This window comes from Gossypium hirsutum, chromosome D07 (assembly GCF_007990345.1).
Source record: "Gossypium hirsutum isolate 1008001.06 chromosome D07, Gossypium_hirsutum_v2.1, whole genome shotgun sequence".
NCBI classification, from domain to species: Eukaryota; Viridiplantae; Streptophyta; class Magnoliopsida; order Malvales; family Malvaceae; genus Gossypium; species Gossypium hirsutum.
In genome coordinates, this window is record NC_053443.1 from 55,716,823 (window position 1) to 55,740,090 (window position 23,268).

General features: G+C 32.8%; 1 protein-coding gene and 1 pseudogene across 1 annotated transcript; both read right to left on the reverse strand.

Annotated features, from left to right (window-relative positions):
• The window catches only part of LOC121219192 (DNA-directed RNA polymerase subunit beta'-like), a 15,035-nt pseudogene extending 2,699 nt beyond the window's left edge, over positions 1-12,336 (reverse strand).
• Positions 12,337-17,914: 5,578 nt separating this feature from the next.
• On the reverse strand, positions 17,915-22,195 carry LOC107936717 (F-box/LRR-repeat protein 17). The gene is made up of 11 exons (XM_016869471.2): positions 21,376-22,195; positions 20,855-20,956; positions 20,200-20,344; positions 19,918-20,102; positions 19,613-19,717; positions 19,406-19,503; positions 19,071-19,291; positions 18,918-18,984; positions 18,750-18,835; positions 18,509-18,607; positions 17,915-18,221 (listed from the first exon to the last, which is right to left on the reverse strand). The coding sequence occupies exons 1-11, from the start codon at positions 21,996-21,998 to the stop codon at positions 18,159-18,161; spliced, it is 1,794 nt and encodes a 597-aa protein (XP_016724960.1). The 5' UTR covers positions 21,999-22,195; the 3' UTR covers positions 17,915-18,158.
• Positions 22,196-23,268: the final 1,073 nt, after the last annotated feature.

Consider the following 23,268-nt stretch of genomic DNA (forward strand, 5'->3'; position numbering starts at 1 on the left):
GGCAAAAATGTAATTATGCAAAAGTTTAGGGGCAAAATCGTAAATTTGAAAAAGTTAGAGTCGAGGGCTGTTTTGATAAATGTGAGTATTAAATGAGTTAAATTTGCTATTTTAGATCAAGAAGAACGAAACTCGAGGTTAGACAAAGGAAAGAATAAAGTTGAAGACTAAGTTGGTGAATTGGGCTATATTGGTACCGAGGTAAGTTTACGGTAAATAAATGCAATATTTCAATATTTATTATTAATGCTGTTAATTTCCAGCAATTATGAATTTATTTTATGAATTTATTTGATGATGATCCAAGCATGAAATGATAGAGAATTAAAATTTAAAAGTCCCGTTGATACATAAGGATGGTACTGGATACGAATGTCATGACATTCGGGTAAAGAGATCCCATGTAAGACCATGTCTGGGACGTGGCATTGGCATCCTTAAGATCATGAGAGGTCCCCTGTAAGACCATGTCTGGGACATGGCATGGGCACCGAGACGAGAGGTCCCATGTAAGACCATGTCTGGGACATGGCGTTGGCACCGAGATGAGAGGTCCCCTATAAGACCATGTCTGGGACATGGCATGGGCACCGACATGAGAACATCCCATGTAAGACCATGTCTGGGACATGGCTTTAGCATGTTATTATCAGAAGAGACCCGAGTATCCTTATTATTCCAATGTAGCTCAACGGGCTTGTAAACGAATCATGTTCATGAAAGTTCAGTTTAAAGCATAAATGGCAAGCTCAGGTAAGTTATAAGAGTTAAGAACTTATTATATTATCAATTGATATTCGACATGCAGCAAGAGAAGAGTAAGTTATGAACACCAGTATATTAAGTAAACAAGCAAGAGAACTAGTATGAGGTTAACTAAAGAGTAAACTAGAGATATAGACATTTAAGTTTAATTATTTAAGTTAAATATTGTTATTTATTTGCTAGTAAACTTACTAAGCTTTATGCTTACGTCTTTTATTTCTCTTTCTCTTATAGTATTACAAGGCTACTTCAAGGATCCTAAAGAAGTCGGAGATCGTCCACACTATCAACCACAACTGCTCGGTATTTTATGTCGAAACACGTTTGAGTTATGGCATGTATAGGGATTTAGTTATTCTAAATGTTTGTATTTATGATCTTGCTAAAGAATGATGTGTAAGTATTTGATGATGAATGGTTGCTAAAATGGTTAAGTATGGAAGTGTTTGTTGTTATAAAAGTTTAGGTGATAAACTATGCATGTAAATCATGAAAAGGGTAAAATTTTGCAAAGAAACAGAATTCAGGCAGCACAGTGACGTGACTTTGAAAAATCACCTAGGATGGTATAAAATGAATTTGAGGATGAATGATATATGTAATTAAGTCTTGTTGAGTCTATTTTCATGGAAAATAACAGTGTAGCAAAAGGAAATTTATATTTTAAGATATGTGAATTTTAGTAAGATAGGGTCAGAACTGTTTTTGGAGTCCCCTGTTCTGAGTTTAGAAAATAATTAAAAATTGTACAAAAATGGTTATGAGTTTAAATTTACATGCTTAGATTCCTTAATGAGTCTATTTTTTGTAGGAACAAGTGGGAATAGCATATGAAAATCCTATAATGATAAAAGTTATTTTTAGTAACAAGAGGTCAGAATAGTCGAATGGTGAAACAGGGGAGATTTTAACTAATAAACTGTACTAATTGGCTGAACCAAAAATTCTAAAAAAATTTATGGTAAGTAGATATATGAGTCTAGTTTCAAGGAAAATTTACGGAGTTAAATTTTGAGTTCCGTAGCTCAAGTTATAATTAATTTAGTGACTGCTGCGCAATTGGACAGCTTTGCTGTAAATAGTGAAAATAATTTTCAAAAGTAAATTTTTATGCTCCAAATTAGTAAGATAAGTTAAGTAATACCTTGTGCTCGACTCCGGCAACGGTCTCGGGTAAGGGATGTTACATGAACTTTTATAATTGTCAAGAGATGCAATATGTGTTATGTGATGTGGTATTAAAGATTGGCTAGTGTAATTGAAATAAGTTGTGTTACAAGTTTAAGGTATATTGAAAATTAATATGAAATGAAAATATGATAAAAGATGTGAGTGAGAATTGTGATATGAGGTTATTATTGTGAATGGTGAGAATAGATAGGTTCCGATAATATCTACTCTTTTTGACGTAATGGTTAAAACTACTCATAGCCTCTCCCCAATCCATAAATAGGAGGACAAAGCACTTTAGTGCACTCAAACATATGTCTTCCTGCATTGGCAACAATGCCCATGCCAGTCGAGCTAAGACTCAATTGGTAGAGGTGAGAACATATTTAAATATTCTTAAAAGAGTCAAGCACTACTAATGACTTAATGGTAAGTGTGCAATAGAAAAGTATAATTGCTTTACTAGTTAAATGCGTGTATTATTTATGGGTAGATTGCTCAATGTATATATGTAAAAGGTGGTCTAGTATGTGATAGTCTTTTAAGGAATATTACATTAGAAAAATGAGGTGAATTTGGTTACGATTGTTTGTGATTTACAAAGGATGAGACTTTGGATGGCATGAAAGTGAATTGAAATGGTTTATGGGCTAATCAACATATAAGTATTGATACCTGAAGTAGAGGTATCGATTCTATCTGGATCAATGTAAAAAAGGATTCCATTAAGGTGCAAAGTAATGAAACCATGACCCTTGGTATCAATACTATCTAGCCCAAAGGTACTGATACATTTTCTAAGGTATCGGTACCACAAACCTTTATGTTGCTTAAAGATATTTGATATTAGGAGTTGTTTTAGATTAATAATATTTAATCAATGATGAACTACTTAAGGCATGAACTTGTTTTCTAAGATCAATTAAAAATTGGTTTTGATCGACAATGCCTTTAGGCACCGGATGTAGCATAACTTATCCAAGATTGTCTACAATCCAAGTAAAAAGTGTTACAAGTTAACTCAAGCTCAATCAAACATCATGTTTTAAGTTTGTTTGTACTTAAGCTCTTTTTATATAATAATATTGTAATTTTATAATATAAAAATGATAAGGAATGAGAGTGGTAGAACAGAAGCAGATCGTAAAGTTTGTTCAAGTCGCGAATTTGACTTAGGGCTTTAAACATTCAAAAAGAAACTTGAATTTTGGCACAACCTGAAACACAAATGAATCCAAGTCAGATAAAAATAAAGAAAACAATTAAAAATAAATAACTAAGATGAATAAAATAGTATAATGAAATCTAATATTATAATTAATAAAAAAGAAAATAAAGAAGATAGAACGTGGCATGTAGAAGTCCTAAGAAGCCTTGGAAACAAAAAGAATCCACAATTCCCTTTAAGCGGCTCTAATTTCTCCTCCAAAAAAGAAATCTTGGTAATAAAAATTTTGAAGATGATCCCCACAATCTGAAAAGATTGTTAAAACTCTTCTAAAAGAAACTCAAGAGAAATTCTTGAAAAAAAAAAGAGAATTTATTAACTCAAAAGAGAAGTTAAATAATAATGAATTGTATCATTTGTGTACAATGCAAAGGCCTATACATAGGCTAGCTAAATAAATCTAAATAAAACTCTTAAGTATGCTAGAATTCTAATTTAATCTAAACAAGAAATAGTTTTAAACTAAACTTTCTTATTAACACATAAGTCCTAAATAACTTAAAATACTTAATAATTATCAAATTTTTTGAATAAAATAATAATCAAACAATAATAGCTAATAAATACAATATTGGACTCATATATAATAAAAATTAAGCCTAAAACCTGAACCCAATATGAAACGTCTAGGTTTGTGGGACCGATTGGGGTCTTTGAAGTGAAGTGTCTAAGTTTGTTAACATTTTCCACATGGGCTTGTCATAATAGATTGAAAGCTTAGGCACACGCACAAAATTAGTCCCTTCTAATTCATCATTGCTCCAAAATTCATTGTCTTGAAGTTTCAACTTTTCTTCTCAAATTTTTTTTGTGATAAAGTCTTGAACGAATAAGTTGAGTTTTGTCTTTAGCTGCTTAGATTTGGATCTCGTAATTGGGCCTTGAGGGAAACTAAGCCCATCTCTATTATGGTATTTGAATTGGACTGAGATGCTTGTATCAAAAAATATATACCAATAAAAAATTCAATTAAGCTTACAAGTTCAATTCAATTGATAGCTCGAGCTTAACTCGAAAATCAATGATGCGAGCACCAAAACCCAACCTTAAGCCATGGTGGTGATGGGCATAGTTTCCCTCAAGGTCTAATCACACATTGCAAATCCAAGTAACTTAAAGCGAAGTTGAATAAGCTAATTGAAGAATTTATAACCAAAGGCTTACAAAGTTATAAAAAAAAAGATTCAAGCTTCATATGGATTTTGGGTCAATTTAAACAATAATGTTGAATTAGAGGTCTAAAAGCCCAATACTTGGCTCAATAATGCATCTACTGATTTTGGACCTATTTGGAATATGCCAACAAGCCTAGATGACATGTTTCCTTGTGCAAATCAACCTACATGTCTAGTCTCTGGAGTTTAGCTCATTTAGATTTGATGTAACATCGCTAACCTATATTCGTCCCCGGAACAGGGTTATAGAGTATTACCGAAATTTACAGGTCAAATATAGACATTTCATATCATTTCACATTCATATCAGAAATTAATCATAATGTCCCTTATATGAGCCATCGAGGCCCAAAATATGCATTAGAAACAGAATCGGGACTAAACCAGGTACTCAAAGAATTTTTCGCAAAATTTCAATTTTTTCCCAGGTGCAGGGGACACACGCCTATGTGGCTAGGTCGTGTGTCTCACACGGTCAAGAGACACACCCGTGTCTTAGGCTGTATGAACATTCCAAATAAGGGCACACGATCGTGTTCCAGCCCGTGATCAAATTAGGGTGTTCTCTGACTTGAGTCACACGGCCAAGCCACATGCCCGTGTGCTAAGCCGTGTAAGCATATTGACTTGTATTAATTAGGTGTAGGGATCACACGGCCAAGTCACATGCCCGTGTGCTAGGCCGTGTGAAAAATTTTGGGTACTCTGTTTTACAATTCACAAGATGCAGGGGACACACGGCCAAATCACACGCCCATGTGCTAGGCCGTGTGTCACACACGGCTGAGACACACACCCATGTCTCTACCCGTGTGGACGAAAATAAGTCATTTTCAATGCCACATTTCTCACCCAATTTGTTTATCACCCACATTAACACTTTTAACGTATCAACATGTCACAATAGGGCAATCAAAACAAGTAAATATCTTATCTTAAATATAACATAATACCACATATTTCCAAGTATCCAAACTTACCAAAATGACCAACTTCACGTATATGTATATTTTACCAATTAAACTAACTCGAACCAATTTTCAATATGCCTATATGAATTCCATCATTCATCCATTTCAAACACATATCAAACATGATAAGGTCATTTATATATATATCAACTACAAGCCATACAAATGGCTATTTACAACAAAATACTTTTAAACCAACATTGGCTAAATTACCTTATACATGCCATTATAATCGAAATTAGTTTTCTATATGTACCAAAATGGGTCGATAGATAGTGTGAGATATCTCCGTCAAGCTTCCAACCCAACGAGCTTCTGAATTACTAAAAAAACAGAGGAAATTAAACAGAGTAAGCATTTAATGCTTAGTAAGTTCGTATATTCTAAAACAAATTGGCTAGTAGCCTAAACATATAACTCCATCAAACATGTTAGTCATTTATTTCACATGAATATCAAGAAACTTGTATGAGCTCATCAAATATCAAATTTACATGTATTTCGAGTATATACGGATAATGATTCATTTCGAATTCATATATTTTCTCATATCAGGATATTGCCCGTTGAATAATTTAAAATATCGATGGATACACGGGTAGTACACACAAAGTGTACAAATCTGTAATCTGTCAATCCATATTCAGGAATGCTCATACGAGCACATAAACGAGAAGCTCTTTCGAGCCATATAACGAGAAGCTCCGGAGAGCCATTAATCGAGAAGCTCATGAAAGAGCCTTTAATCGGGAAGCTCATGAAAGAGCCTTTAATCGGGAAGCTCATGAAGGAGCCTTTAATCGGGAAGCTCCGAAGAGCCATATATCGGAACGTTCATAAGAGTTGCGGTGTATCCACAAAACATGCAGGATCACAACCAATCGGAATGCTCCAAAGAGCTATTAACAGGAAGCTTGCAATAACCATACAGCGGGAAGCTCATGAGAGCTAATAACGGGATGCTCTTTCGAGCTGTGATGTGTCCACAACACATGCAGGACCACAACCAATTCGGGAACCCTATATCTATCGAATTTCATTTATTCAAACAGGACTTAATACTTGACAGTCATCGTCAGATATGTGATTAATTTCATATACATGGTAATAATACAATCACATACGTACAATTCAATTCAAACATATAAATATACAATTTAGTTACACGAACTTACCTCGACAATGTTCGTGTACATAAAAGCTGCTAATCTGCTACTTTCTCTTTTCCTCGACTTAACTCCGTATTTGGTCTATCCGGATCTATACGAATGAATTTAACATCAATTTTAATTCTATTTACATTCAATTCAATCTAATACACAGCTTATGCAAAATTACCATTTTTCCCCTATACTTTTAATTAATTTTGATTTCGTCCCTAGGCTCGGAAAATGAAATTCATGCAATTTAATCATTGTTCAAAGCCTAACCAATTTTTACATGTAACAATAGCAGCCCATGTATTTCATAAAATTTAGAATTTTTCCATGAATTTTACATCTTTCCAATTTAGTTCATAAATCAAAATTTCATCAAAATTCACTTTACAAAAGTTGTTTATCTATCAACAACCTTTTCATTTTATACCATAATACTTCATAATTCTACTATATTCATCCATGGAAAAACCCTAATACTTTGATAACTTTACAAATTAATCCCAGGATAGCTAGATTAAGCTATTACGATCTCGAAAATATAAAAATTATTAAAAATGGGACAAAGATACTTACCCAATTAAGCCAAATAAGCTTGCTACCTTCAAGTTCTTCTAACAAGGGTTTCCATGTAAAAATAATTTGAGAAAGATGATAATATGATGATATTTTTATTATTTAATCATTTATCATCTTTTTATCTTTTAGTTTCCAATTTCATCCTTTTCTTTATCAAATTTTCCTTTGATGACTAATCATACTTATCTACTAACTCCTCTTAATGGTCTATTTTCCATATAAGGACCTCAAATTTTGAATTCCATAGCTATTTGATCCCTTTAGATACTAGAATTCAACTTTTACACTTTATGCAATTTGGTCCTTTCTATCAAATTAGACATATAATCAGTAAAATTTTCTTAACGAAATTTTCACATGATATTTCTATCATAACGCAGACCATGAAATAATTTTTAAAAAAATTTCCTTCTGGACTTGGATTTGTGGTCTCGAAACTACTATTTCGATTTCACTAAAAATGGGTTGTTACATTTGACTTGTTTCATGTAGGACTTAGTGATTTTTACTTAAGTTTATTTTGGACTAGTCTGTCTTGTCCCATTTAGATTGATAGTTGCTAAACATAGTTATTTATTGTAATTTTCGATCCATGGCTATTTACCAGGAGGATGGTCGAATTTCATTAGCTTTTGTACTTAGTCTTCTTCTTTTTCATTATGTTAGTTACTTGGTGGATAAACAAGTTAACTTCAATTAGAAGTCTTCTTACTTGTTTGTCAAATTAGGACTTAAAGTTAGAGTGCAAGTAAGAAACCTTGTTTTGGGCTTATTTGTTTGCCTACATAAGGCTAGTCATCCATCTTTGTAAAGTTCAAATTGGTTTTCCATTAGTTCAATACTCTTGAAGTTTATTGTTTATAAGATTCTATTCTTGAGAGTTTAAGAAGTTTCTTTCAACTCAATCTTTCATAGATTGTCAGTGATTGTTCATCACCCTTCAATTTACTAAGTGTCAAACTTAAGCGATTCATTAGAGCCTCTATTGGTGTTTGTTGAAGACTCTCTTCAAAAGACTCTATTGGACATCGCCTTTTCCATATCTACTTCTCCATTTTTCCTATCTTTTCTAATCTTTATTAATCTTGATTTTCGGATTATAAATATTTTTCCTATGCTGATTTATTTGTTAATTTCCAGTTTTCAAGATCCAATTCCTTCAAGTTGGTTTCAACATTATTGGCTTTCAAAAAACTTCAAACCACTTAATTGGTTGAGTCTTTATTTTTTTTCCTTTCTTTTCCATTCGATTTTCATCATCTTCGTTACTTAACTTGATGGTCTATTTTTTCTAGGTCAAGAAACTTGTAAATCAAGTTGGGTTCATTCTTCTTGGGGATCAAGATATTGCTTTTGTTTGCAATATAATCTCCCTTTCAATTGAATCATCTTTTTGGCTTATTCTCTTATGTTTGATTCTTCTATGCGCTTGTTTCTAGTCTATTTTGTTGTTTATTTCCATATTTGATCAAAAACCTTTAAGTCCACCAATAATTGATCCTTAAGCCTCAAGAAACCGTTCAAACACTAATTTTGAGTTCTCTCTTGAAAAATCATTTGTAGCCTTATTCCTCATTCTTTCTTGGTTGTTTTCCATTATTTTCAATTCATCTCTTTGCTAAATTCAAATATGGAAATTTTCAAGTCTGTTTGACCACTGTTCATACGCAAGATTCAATTCCTTCACGAGTCGTTTATACTTGACTGAACTAGAATTGGATTCTAAGTTTTTTCCATCTTTGGATCTTTTCTTTATTGATCTTGTTGCTTATTGTAGTTTGTACTAATTTCTCTTCTCTTGTCAAAATTTCAAATTGCTTTGATACCCATAAACATTTTTTTCATCAAGATTCAGTTCTTGGTTCCTCTGTTTAGGCTAAAAATGGATTCCATTGTTGTTTACATTTTAGGGTGCCCCAAAATTGTTTTACCTAGAAATTTTGAATTGTTTACTTCAATAGAGAGGATAAATAATATTATTTTCGCCTAATTTTTTTTGGTGGAAAAAGAAAGTAAACAGACTAGCTACATAAGCTAAACCATCCCTGAAAATAGGGAGACCTCAAACAAGCTTAAACCATTTCTTCTATCCTGTACTAATTTGACCACGCTATTAACATCCTGATTATTCTCTCTATAGATGTGACAAATACTCCAATGTCTAAACTACGACAAAATCTGATGAATTCTTTTGATCAAAGTAGAATTGGAACTATCGAAAGAATTCTCCTTGATGGCCTTAGTCGGCTTAAAACTATTAGTTTGAACTAACACATTATCATAACTCCTATCTATTAAGAAAATCAACCCATCCAAAATGCCCCACAATTCAGCATCGAAAACATAACAGTTCCCCAATTATTTGTTAAAGCTAATAACCCACCCCCATTTCAATCTCGTACAATTCCCCCTACTGCAACAAAACCTGTTTCATTTCTGACTAACCCATCAATATCCAAACAAACCCAATTACCTGTCAAGTATGGCATTGAAATCGATCTTCGGGGCTCAGTCAATGTACCCCTCTTAAAAGAGACATACTGTTTTGCCCAACTATAGGACACCTTGATAATTTCACTAATATTCCAGGACACATCCTGAAAAATGAAGAGATTTTGATTCTTCTAAATGCGCCAAATGATGATCCCAAATAGACATTGCCAATTCACATCTCCCAAGCACCTGCCATGCTAATTCTGCAAGTTTGATACAAGCTATTCCTGTAAATTACCAGAATAAAACCAAGCATGTTGTTGTACTAGAATTAACTGATCATACTTTTGGCACTATTTTACAATGGAAAAAAAATTCCCAGTGCAAAAAAAAGAAATTCAAAACATATTATGTGGTAATTTAATGCCCAAACTTTCCAGATCAAAATTTTACTATTTGAGGAAGCCCTATATTAAATTTAATTATTTTAGCACATCGAGAATACCTTTAACAAAAATTTCAAGTTGTATTTCTTTGTTTTAGTTTTTGGGTAGTATTTGTCCTTAGCCTTAGGGTTTTCATTTGTTAACCTTTTTATTGTTCATTATTGTTTTCTTACATTTTCTTGTTTCTTGTGTTAGTAGGTATGATAAAAGTTGTCTTTCCTACGTCTGTACAACTTTTATATTAGGAGTCAAGCTTTCTTTAACTTCATAAAGCCTTAGGCATGCTTTGTTATTGAACATCACCACCAAATCTAAAGAATTATTAAGTTTTATTACACTTTAAAATTTACAAGTGTATGATTCTTATTTCTTTTTTTTGCTTCTTAGAGTAATTTTTTCTTGAAAGTGTTAACGACGAGGTCTTATTATTTGATATTTTCTTTGTCAATGTTTTTTATTTTCAAATTGTTAATATGGTTCACACAAGATATTGAGGTGGCAATGATGAAAGTAGGCGACCACAAGTAACTGTGGAGAATGTGGCTAGTATAATAGATAAATTGTGATGAGATCTTATGGAAATCAATGACAAATTCAAGGCCTTATTTGCCAGATAAAAAGAAATGGGGAATCAAAGGGATATTGTAATGGCTACAATGAGAAAAATTTTGGAAGAACTGGTTGAGTCATGCCAAGCTCAATAATAAGTCGAAGATACTTATGATCACGATGAACAACCTCAAAATCCTAGAGATTGAGGTAGATGGGCGATTCATGACTTTATTGATCATTCCCATAGTGGTGATCATAGGCTACCTTCTTTAGCTAAGCCCAAGCTTTCAATTTCGTCCTTCAAAGGGAAAAATGATCTGAATGCATATTACGAATGAGAAAGCAAGATTGAACAAATGTTTATCTATTACAAGTGTTTGGATGAACAAAAAGTGCAATTAAAAGCCTTGGAATTTTCCAACTATACCTTGAGTTAGTAGACTCAGTTGTTGTCCAATCAAAGATTAAATCGTGATAGACCAATTGACATATGGAACAAGTAATGCGAATGATATTTGTGGCTTCCTATTATTACAAGGAGAATAAGAAAAAGCTCTGATGTCTTGTTTAATGAGCAGACTCAATTGATGAATATTACAATGTGTGAAATTACTCATGATTCAAGCAAACATAACTGAGGAGGAAAAAACAACTTTGGATCATTTTATTAATAGGTTGAATTTTAAGATCTTTGATACTCTTGAACTCTAAACTTATGTAGACCAAAAGGAGGCCCTTCAAAAGGCCATTCAAATTGAACAACAAATTCAATAACAGTCTCAAAGAAAATAGCTGAGTTCTTTTATGTAGAGGGGTCCGAATTCTACTCTTCATTCAAAGAATGTGAAGCCTTTGTAGTTAGATAGAAATTACACACTTCTACAAAAGAAGTACTCCAAACCCGACTCGATCGCCAAGCCTGAGCTACAGGATGCCACATTTGTTACCAAAGCAACTATGATCAAATATATTCAATTTATTTTTATTATACATTTAAATATGGCAACACATATATATGATATGATATACACTCAATTCTGGTTTTTACACGACTTTGCGAAATCTCTATTACTAGCCCGAGGTCGAATTAAGACCAAATCGTAAAGAATTCAAAATCTCGTGTTAACATCACGACTTGAAGGGGTTCCTCATCACAACACAACATATTGATTAGGCTCGTCGCAACTACAAGGGGTCGACATCGCTATGTGACTATCAGTTTGCAAATGGTCTAAAATGGCATCAACCTACAACTGCCTAAAACAACCAATTCACAATTTCATACCACATTTCCAGCCCAATACACATTCTTAACAAGTTCAATTCTAAACAAAACTACCTTGTTTATATTTTTTTACAAATATCATACACCATTTGCTCTATTATCATTCAACATATAGGCTCAATTCATGATCCAACCATTCACAACATTTAACATATGAACATACTCAAATAACCTTAACATAACAACATCTTTAAGCATTTCAAACCTTATATAATACTCAAATTCATGATTAAATCATTTGGCCATTCTCAAAATACGATTCTAACTTCAATTATGAACATGATCTCATATTAGACCAAAAACCGACTCAACTTAGGTACATGCCATATATTTAACAAAACAGGACTATACAAAATTTATTAAGTTGAGGAACCCTGAATGGATGCTGGATCACACTTCAGAGCTTTGAGATTACCTAAACCTGCACATGGAGAAAACAAACCATACACTAAGCAATAATGCTCAACAGTACTTCTATGATTCAAGTAAATATAACACAAACTGAAATCAAATGCATACACTCAATTCAAATTCAAATTCAAATTATAGCCATTTCACATACCAAGGACTTCCATTACTGTATGAAACATGCATATAACCATTTTATATGAATGAACATACCATATTTCTTATTACTTACCATACCAATTTCTATTTATTTCACAATCTACTTACTCATTTCTTACCATTGTTTACTGTTAGAATTGTGTGACCCAAATTCTAAGAGATTGCTTGCAAGTCAAGTTAAACAAAAATATATTTTCTTTCTATAAGATTTAGTATTTATTAGTATAATATATTTAGCATTTATTAGTATAGTTTATTTGACTTACTAATTTAGCCTATAAATAGGCTCCTTTACAATCTTAGAATTAAGAAACACCCATTAGATTAGAACTCATAACACATTCAGAGAATTTTGTGTTTACGTTTGAGGGTTCTTTGTTTTTCGAGTTTTCGGGGTTTAGTTTTTATCTCCATCTTTTGTACTCTTCATTCTTTTGCCATTATAGTAAATTTATCTTTGCCCGTGGTTTTTTATCCTCTTTTGAGGGGTTTTTCCACGTTAAATTTGTGTGTTCATCTTCTCAATTTCTTCTACTATTTTTACTTGTTCGTTGCTTAATCGGGATGATCCTAACATTTACAAGCATATATTTATACCTATTATTTCATCAATTTAAGTTCTCAATTTCATTATACCATTTCAAGCACATTCGAGCTTAGCTTGATAACTTATTAATATTATATCCTATTTTCAATTCACGGTTTCTTACCATTTCAATTCAACTTAAACATAATAGTAGCTTAGGTTGATCACTTATTAGTATAACAATTATCGATCACTTGGCATTCAATTTGGTTATCTTTGGCACATAATGTCTTAACTGGTCACTTGCCAACATTATCATTCAAGTAGGTTAGACATAATTGCATAACATGAGTAACATCACTTAATACCAAATCAATTTCATATCACAAAGCAAGTTATAAATACATACCATTTCATATTCAATACATTTTCAAGTTTTTCCCATTTCAATTAAGATAAATATCGCCTGATGAAACTATAATAAAACGTATTCAGATACAAGGGTGAACTATGTTGCTCACATAAGTTGAATTTATATCAAGGTTACTCACACAAGCTGGATTTATGTTAAGGTTTCTCACACAAGCTTAATTTATATTAGGTTACCCGTCTAAGTTAAACCTATGTTACATATAACCCGAGAATCTATAACGAATACTAGACCTCATTATAACATGTAAAATCCCTTATTAAGCATGTGTATAATCATATTGGCATGTCAATCATATCCTAGTATTTTACTAATCACTAGGGCATCATTTATACATAAATGCATTATCATACCTATAATCATTCTTATTTACCTATCATACCCTGTGTGCGATCACATTTGCATTTTCATAACTTATACATGTTGGAAAAAATCTAGTTCGAAAACGGTTTTCTTGCACAACGAAAAATTAAAATTTTGAAAATCAAGCCGATTTGTGGATATTTATAACAATAAAATTTATCTGAAATCACACCCTGTTTTCGGCTAGACGAATCCTTGTTGTTCTTGTCTTTCAATCGAATGACCTTCTCTGTTATTCTCATACCACGAAATGTTTCGAATGTGGGCTTGAACAAATTTGAATCAAACATAACAAAATATTATTTACTTTACTTTCGATGGTAAATCAAATCAATCTTCAATAGAAATTGGTAGAATTGTTATTCTGGAAAATAAAATTTATACTTAGAAAATAAACTCTCACTATTTTCGGGCAGAATAACAATATCTCGAAGTTATTTATTTAGCCCTATCGTGCCATCTATTTATAAGGAGAAGAAGTGAAACCCTTGTTAAATTAGTGGAGATATATTTTAATAGAAAAAAAATCCTAGTCTAATTATAGATGCTTCCTAGTTAAAATATACTAGGGTAGGGTTTGTCGTGTCATATATTAACATGAGGGGCTTTTGGGTCTCTCCCGTATCGAGTCCAATTATAAATGCTTCTTGGACTTTCGGCCCAATACTTTATAATTCAATCTAACCCAATACATGTTTTTCTATTTTTTAAAATAAACATAAAAATTAATTTATATAAATAAATTAATTTCCCAATTAAATAATTTTCTCAACCTTATTCTAATTTCGTTAAAATCATTACAACTTTACCGTAAAAGAATCTATGAGAAAATATATTTAATATTTCTACATTCAACGAATTCACTGTGAATAATTAATTTAATTATATTTTCAAACTTCAATTAATTAATAATAATTCAAAAGCCCATAAATTGATTTTCAGGTCATTTCCATTTAATGAGAAAGCCACATTTATTTCCAAATGTTTCCCATTTCTCAAACTTTACCATTTCTATCCAGTTTTGTTCATTTGATTCAACATGCAATACATTTATGGTTTCAACAAGCTAGCGGAGGGACCAATTGGACATATATGATTAGGGCTCAATTGATTTATAATTAAGTTCCAACTTTTCCCTTATTAATTATAAACTCATTTAGTCACGAAGTCATTCCACTATAGTATCGAGACTGAGCTCTCCCTAATGACATACCATTACGAAAGTAACTTGATCAGTGCTCGTCCATTAACCTTGTCATAAGTGTGTTACCCTCATAGGACATCTTTAATCTCTTTGGGGTAAATCCGTTCTCCCAATATGGTTCTATTTTATCTCATGGTAACCATTAATGTTGGAAAAAATTCGATTCGAAAATAGTTTTTTGCATAGAAAAAAATAAAAATTTGAAAATTGACCAGTTTGTGATATTTATAGCCATAAACCCTAGATCGAAACCGTACTTGTGTTTGCGGATAGAAGGATCCTTGTTCTCTACTTTCAACCAAATGATCTTCTCTACTATTCTCGTACCATGAATTGTTGTAGGCTTGAACAAAACAAATCAAACACAAAAGCTAGAAATAATTTTCTTTTTTTTTAAGGGGTGAAAACGAAAATTCGCTCTTCAAAATAGAAACCAATAGAATCGTTATTCCAGAAAATATATTTAATTCTTAGAGAATAAAAGTCTATCTATTCTTGGGCAGAATAACGATATTTGAAAGTTGTGCAAATAGCCCTACCAGTGCCATCTATTTATAATGAGAGAATGTAGAACCTTTGTTGAATTAGAGAATTTTATTTCAACTAGAAAAACAAAATCCTAGTTCAACTAGGATGTAGGGGGTGACAACCCTAATTAATCATACTAGGGTTTGTCATCCCCCCTTATTACATAAGGGGCTTTTGGGCCTCTTCTATATCGGGTCCAATTACAAATATTTTCCAAAATTTTAATCCAATACTTTATATTCTGATCCATTGTTTTTCTATTTCCCAAAAATAAACTTCAATATATTTCCAATTAAATAATTTTCTCAATCAATTTCTAATTTTGTTAAAATCATGATGACTTTACCGTAAAAGAATCTATGAGAATATATTTAATATTTTCGCATTCAACAGTTCACTATGACCAAATGATTTATTTCCATTTTCGAACTTCATTTAATTCAAAAAATATAAATTCATTTTTCAGGTCATTTTCATTTTCATTTTGGAAAAAATCACATTCATTTCCAAATGACTTCATTTATCCATTTTCGTTTTGGAGAAAACCTTAATCATTTCCAAATATTTTATATTTATCCATTTCTATTCATTTTTGCTTTCAACGAGCTAATAGTGGAACTGATTGGACATATGCAACGAAATTTTATTAGCCATCAGCCTAAAACAACAAATTTTGGTTGAGGAGAGAGGAGACACACATTAGTTTAGTTTTTAGCTTTAGTTTCTTTAGTTTTTCTGCAACTTTTTTAGGGTTTTTATTTTCTCTTCTCCTTTCATAGTTTTAAAGTTTATTTTTCTGCACTTTCTTATTGTTCTCAGTGTTCGTTAAGTTAGTTATCACTATAGCTTAGGTTTATTTGCACTTTCAGTCCCTGTACCTTGGTTATAAGACATTTCTAGTTTTAGTTTAATGTATTTTAGTTTCTTTTACTTTAAATTAGTTAAAGTTTGTTCCTTTTATATTTATTGCTTTACATTTTCTTGTTAAATGCCTTTAGTTTCATGTTCTTTAAGTTTTCTTACATAAAAATCCAAACTTTTATATTTTTCTCAAGCTTTACTTTAATGGCTTATTTACTTTTTATTTCCATGTTCATTAGCTTTATTTTTACCATGAGTAGTTAAAACCTAAAGATGGTTGGTTGATAGAGATGTGGGTAAGTTGATTTTTTGGACAAGGGACTAAATCATAATAAATTGGACTAAGTTGAATAGACCTAAAAAATTAGGAATTGATGCCCCTAAGGGAATATCTAGACAAGTGAGACCGAGAGATAATATTTTTGTGCACCAATTCATTAGTCTTGGATTAACCGACGAGGTTGAGTGATAAACCAGATTAATTTGTCTAAGTTGGTAAAATTGAGATTGAGAGATAAAATTGAACCACTTAGTAATTTAAGCGATTTAAGTCCCTCATTTGAAGAATAGCGAACCACATCGAAATCAACCGACCACCATTAGTCATTTATTATTTAACCTTGTAGTTTTATACTCTTTTACAAATTGGTCCCTAGATTAGCATATTGAATTTTCTTGAAAAACTTTCTTGTCATGATTTGTCGTTTATTGAAACGGTGTGTTTAAGTTCTAGCTATCATTGTAATAGTCATAATCGAATTTCAATTTTCCCTATAACATATTCTTTGGTTCTTTATAGTAGAGAACCAGTGAGGAAACAGTTAAACAATTTTGTTATCGAACGAAATTCTCATTTCTCTCTTTCTCTTCCATTCTTTGTTTCTCTCTTCTCTACTCTACTCCTTGATTTTTGTGCTCCATTGTATCAATTTATTTGTTGATTTTCAAGTTTCCAAGTTCCAATTCCTTCAAGTCGATTCCAACATTCTTAGCTTCCAAAAAACCTCAAAACACTTAACCAGTTGAGTATTTCCTACCTTTTCCTTTCGATTTTCATCATCTTTGTTGTTTAACTTGCTAGTTAGCATTTTTCAAGTCAGGAAACATGCAAATCAAGTTCTGTTCATGCTTCTTGGGGATCAAGACACTTTTGTTGTTTGCAATCTAATCTCCCCTTCAACCGAATCCTCTTCTTGACTTCTTCTCTTATGTCTGATTGTTTCTTGCACTTGTTTCTATTTATTTTTGTTGTTTATTTTCAAATATGATCAAGAACCAATAAATCCACCAAGAATCCATCCTTATGCCTCAAGAAATCATTCGAACACTAGTTTTAAGTTCTCTATTGGAAATCATTTATGACCTTGTTCCTCATTCTTTCTTGGTTGTTTTCCATTATTTCAATTGATCTCTTTGTTAAATTCAAATCTAGAAAATTTCAAACATTTTTCACATGCAAGAGACCTTTAATTCCTTCAAGATCAACTCATACCCGGCTGAACCGAAATTGGATTCTAAGTTTCTTCAATCTTTAGATCTTTTCTTTGTTGATCTTGTTGCCCGTTGCTGTTTGTACTAATTTCTCTTGTCAAAATTTCAGATTACTTTGCTGCCAAGAAACATTCTTTTCTTTACAACTTTAACTCTCGATCCAAGCTACTGTGCTCTCATCAATTAAAAGAATACCTCCCATTTACACCCTGGATGTAGATGTATCAGTATAGGAAGGAACAATCTATTGGACCAAATCCTTAAAAAAGGACATACATAAATTATTTGAGAAGTAGCAACTATCTGTTAAATGTTTAGGCCTATGACCTAGGAAATATGATAACAGACAACAATTGTGCACAATAATTTTTTATTTATTCTTTTCAAAGAAAAGCTGTGCAAAGTAGTGGTTACAAAAAAATGGATTTTAGTCCACAAGCACCTTACATTGTTGTTCCACAACCTTTCTTCGTTTTTTATCATCACTTGCCTGCAAAGTAACCAACATTACTTCATATTAGATGATTCAATTTTTATATTTCTCTATTCGGCATAACTATCATGGTTTCTTCCACTTTTCACAAGCATTCAACTTAGCTGAGCAATTTTCATTTATAAGCCAAATGTGACTTTTCACATGCATCAAAGCATATCAAATAGGTCTGGGAATGGGAATGGGAATGTGTAAGATGCAACAACAATGTAATGAAAGAAAGCATTTGTTAATAACAGAGTCCAATTCTTCAAACCAATTTCTGCCATTGATAAAACTATTACCTCTTGACTCAGGCAATCTGGTGCACGAACCCTCTTGGAGCCATCAGCCAATCGTTTACATTGAAATTGGTTTTCCAAAGATGCCATGCTATCACTCACCTAGCATTACCAACATTTGCAAAAGACTAAATAAAGGCGAAATTTGACTAATAAGAGGATGTGATTAGAGATGGCATTTGCAGTTTGAAGACTTGAGTTAACAAGTGGAAAATGGAGCTCAAATAAATTATTGTTTTTTTACCTGGCTTTTGATGGCTCCAATTAACGACTCCTGACATCCTGACGCATGCACATTTTGTAAACTTGGACATTGAAGGAGCAATCTCTCTATGAAAACAGAGTTTATGAGATCTTAAATCATAAAAAAATAAATGAGTATACTCAACTGGCCAAACTAGCAGATCGATACCTGGATGCAAGTTTTTACAGGAGTTGAGATTTAGGTCATTGAGTTCGGGACAGTTCAAACATAAAGCCTGCATTTAGATTCCCAAATAAGAACCGCATAGGGTATTAAGAAGAAATTGGCAACATAGTCGAGATTAAGGACAAAAGATCTCACATCTAAGCCAGAACAACCCCACAAGCTGAGTTTTTTTAGTCGGCTGTGTTTAATAATAAGCTTCTGGTACATAAGGTGCAGTTTATTGTTCAATGCATTTGGAAGTTCATTATCACCACTTTCATCACAAGGTGAATTCTGGGAATCAGGATCACATACGGTCATCCCACAATCCATAAGTTCAAGAAGAGGTAGTTGAGCTGTGGCAAACTGAATTCCACCTGATAAAAGCGGAGAAACGCATAAATGAATAGATTTAGGTAAAAATAGGACATTCACAGGATAAATACGGCTATGCCGGAGATATAGGTGTGAATCTTAGAATAGAAAATTACTTGAAGTTATGTTAGGACAAAGAGCAAGGAGGAGTCTTGACAGTGTGTTTGGTAACACATTGCAGATCATTCCAATGCCACTATCACTGATGCTAGACCTGAGACGAAGCAGCAAGCATCAGGACATATGTTTAATTGATAAAAAGGTACCCCTTAGAACCAGCCCAGATAAATGGATTAACCATTTAAAGCTGGAGGAAAACATACCCGCTGAGATCAAGCAATTCTAATTTTGAATAACTTGAAGCAATAGCAGCAACAGATGCATCTGTGATTTCTGAGCCAAGAACAAGCGAAAGCATCCGCAAGCCCCTGAATAATATAGACAACAATCAGTAAACTGTGACTAGTTATCCACCAAATGCAGAAATCTGTGAAACAAAGTATGCCATTGCTGGAAAACTGAACAAAACAAGTCCATTAAATGCTATGACTCCTGATAAAGCAAAGCAAAGTCTATAGGTTCTTGTGTGATATAAAAATGAACGTGTGGAACAAAAGGTTCAACAAACCTCAAATTAGCAGCTGTAAGAGAAAGCACTACAGCATGTGAAAGTCGAACTGATACAATGTGTATGTTTTGCAACCTTGGGCAACTTCTACCCATTGCATCAACCATGGTTGTAAGATCGGTAGTATCATTTTCTTGGCGAGAAAATTCTAAGGATACCTCTTTCAAATTGGGACAATTAAAAACCTACAATACAAGGCACATATAAACACAAATTCACTAACATGCCCCAAAAAAGTTTTAAACTTGGAAAAACAAAAAAAGGACTTGATGAAAAAGCTACCATCTTGGAAAGAGAATAAAGATCAGAGAGCCAGAGCGTAGATAGACTTGATGAAGAGAGGACAAAGCCCCCTAAATTAGAACATCCTTCCATCTTAAGACTTGTGAGACAGCGTTTATCAGCAACAAAACGACCCAATTCATCCCTATACATGAAACATTAATTAAAAGTTAATCAGAATCACTTAATCTACCATTTATTAACTTAAGCCAACTTAAATTGCAATTACACATAATCAAGACACGGAACAAAATATGACAAAAACATTAACCATTAAACAGTTTGAAATCCAAAACAAACAAAAATAATATATCGGATTCAATCATAAACAGGAATTTTAGCATAGTGTGAATAGACAGGGTCCTAGACCAATAAAGAGCAAATAAATATTTACAAACATGAGTTGGGTCACGAAAATAAAAGAAAGAAAAAATATTGACCAAGACCACTCAACTAGATGTTTCTATGCATTTCACCCCAACTTTAACCACTCAACTGATAAATTCAACCACATAGCTAGATCTAAGCCATTTCAGAGCCCCGATAATGAAGCAACCACAAGAGTAGCAAAGTTTATTAACTGAGCAACTAGATATACTATTTTAAAGACCTAAAGATAAATTGCAAGAAAAAGGAGGGAGAAGATAAATGATACCCCGTGATCCGATTGACAGCCGTATTAGATGTAGAAATCTCCATAGACTCCAAATTAGGGCAAGAAAACGCAATGCAGGCCAGCATCGTTGCATCCACATCACTGTAAAACCCAAACAAGAAAAATAATGAGTAAAACAAAGGGTCAACAAAAGTCCAAAAGCAACATTAACCCCCTCCCTACAGATCCCCAAAATTATGCAAACAGAAAACCATTTTTACTGTTCCTTACAATGAAACAAATTGTTGGGATACATCTCTCCAAGTGAATAAAAATTTTCCAAATCAAAATTTTTTGTTCAAAAGTTAATCTAAGCTCTTATTAAATATTGCATTGGTTTAAGCTCTTTAGTTTCACGGCGTTTTCATTATAGATCAATTTCTCCTTCATTATACTGATTATGTATTGTTAAATCGTAACCAAATCAACTATCATTTTATGAGTTTATCACGATCTTCATTGGTATTAACCGATCCAACCAATAATATCCTAGATCCGTCTAACGTTGGCTTAGGCCGAACCTTTCCATCTTTAGAGAAAGCCTAACGAGGCTCGGGCATTTCTTTAAAACCGATCCGATGAACCTGAGCTGACCCCTAGGTGGGACCATAAGTCTCAACTCCTCCGCCGCCCTCCACAACCTCTTCGTCGTTTCCCTCCAACCTTTACACACACTCGCCGCCGCCAAAAGACCCGCCGGCGGCAATCTCCTCAAGACCTCCCACAAACACCCAGCCGGTAACCCACCAGAGACCATCTCATTATCCGGATCAAGATCTGTACCCGGGTAGGGAGAATCAGAATCATCTAAATCGTGTTCCGGCGAGTCAGCGCGGGTTTCGATGTCGTCAAAGGAAAGCGCACGTCGGAGATGCGTGTAAGACTGGCGTACGGGTGGAGCGTGAGGTGGACGGGAGGCGGAGGAGGAATTTTCGACGGTAACGGCAGATGGAGATGAGGTAGGAGTAGAAATCGAAGTAGGGTTGGTGCTATTGTTGAGATGGCAAACATGGCCTTTCTTAGGAAGACCACATCTGCCACAATTGTAACTGCCGCGACGCTTGGCCGGTTTGAAGTCAAACGCCGCAGCGGCAGCAAAGGAAGCGGAGGCTGGCGTAGAAATGTGAGGCTGTGGGTGGTGCATCGCCGTCGACAAACGTAAACGAAGAAGGAAATACAAAAAAAAAAAAGAGAAAGATTGAAGTGAGACGGGGATGGATTTAGGTGGGAGATTAGAGACGAAAGAAAGATGAAAAATAAAGGCAGCGGGGAGGGGCGGGAGAAATGGCTACTTTTGGCGCCTGTTTTCGAAACCTGTAATGGAAAATTATAATAATATTATTATTACGAGGGAGGAGCGTCGCCAGTGCCTAGTTTACGATGTTTATTTACTGTTTTACCCTCTACCTTGGTAGGTGACACTGGCAATGTGGAAAACGTTAAACAATTAAATTAAATTAAATTAAAACAACGCCATTTTTTTTCTTTTATTTAATTTAATGATATTTATGGAATTATGAGAAAAAAATATTTCAGTATCTGGCTGCCTCTATGCAGTAAATTGGACAAATTCATTTACTAGCCTTAAATTTGTTACATTATTATCATGCATGCCATACTTAATATATGTTTATATGATCACATGTGATAAATATTTCTCTTATTAATACTTGACATCTTGTGAGTTCAATCTGCGAACTTAACATACAAACCTAGATTCATTCGAGTTGTAAGTCAATAATAGTAAATATAATGTGCTCTGCTAATAATGTAGGGCATTTATGTTACAAATTTTCTAACTATTGTTTTTTCGAATTTCACTCAATTAAAATACAGTATGCAATATTTATTTTATTCAAGTGTTAAATTTAATACAATTTTTTTATAAAGCAATTTTTTATACATTCATAAATATAAAAAATAAATGCCTCCATTATTGTTACTCAAGCGAGGACATCTAAGTCAAAGTGAAAAGACAACATAGCGCGAAACATCGCTGTTCCAAAACAGTAACAAAGCGCGCCGGTTTTGTTACAATATTTCGAGTTTTTACATCCACTTTCGGTCACGATAAAAACAGGTAAAATTAATTACTATAATAGTAAAATTATAAATAGTAATAGAGTTAGTGTTTAGTTTCAAATATAATTATAGTATTGAATTAGAAAATGATTATTAACAATATTAGATTAAAGATGATATATAATAAAAGTTTTTAAAAGTATTTTACTTCTACAAAATTATTAAAAATATATGAATTTATAAATTCATGGAATAAAATATTAAAATGTATCTTCTGATATTTTATTATAAATATTTTAATTAATATATAATCAATTTAAATTATTTATTAGATAAAAAAATTATAAATAAAAGTACGAGTATTATTGTGAACTAAGTACTTTTTCACTATC

Excerpts from the sequence above, each read along its gene's own strand:
- LOC107936717 (XM_016869471.2), bottom strand. The coding sequence starts at position 21,998 with ATGCACCACCCACAGCCTCACATTTCTACGCCAGCCTCCGCTTCCTTT. Across the intron at positions 20,103-20,199 it reads TTTATTCTCTTTCCAAGATG|GTTTTTAATTGTCCCAATTT; the intron begins GTAGCTTTTTCA and ends CTTGTATTGTAG. Across the intron at positions 19,718-19,917 it reads CTTACAGCTGCTAATTTGAG|GGGCTTGCGGATGCTTTCGC; the intron begins GTTTGTTGAACC and ends TATATTATTCAG.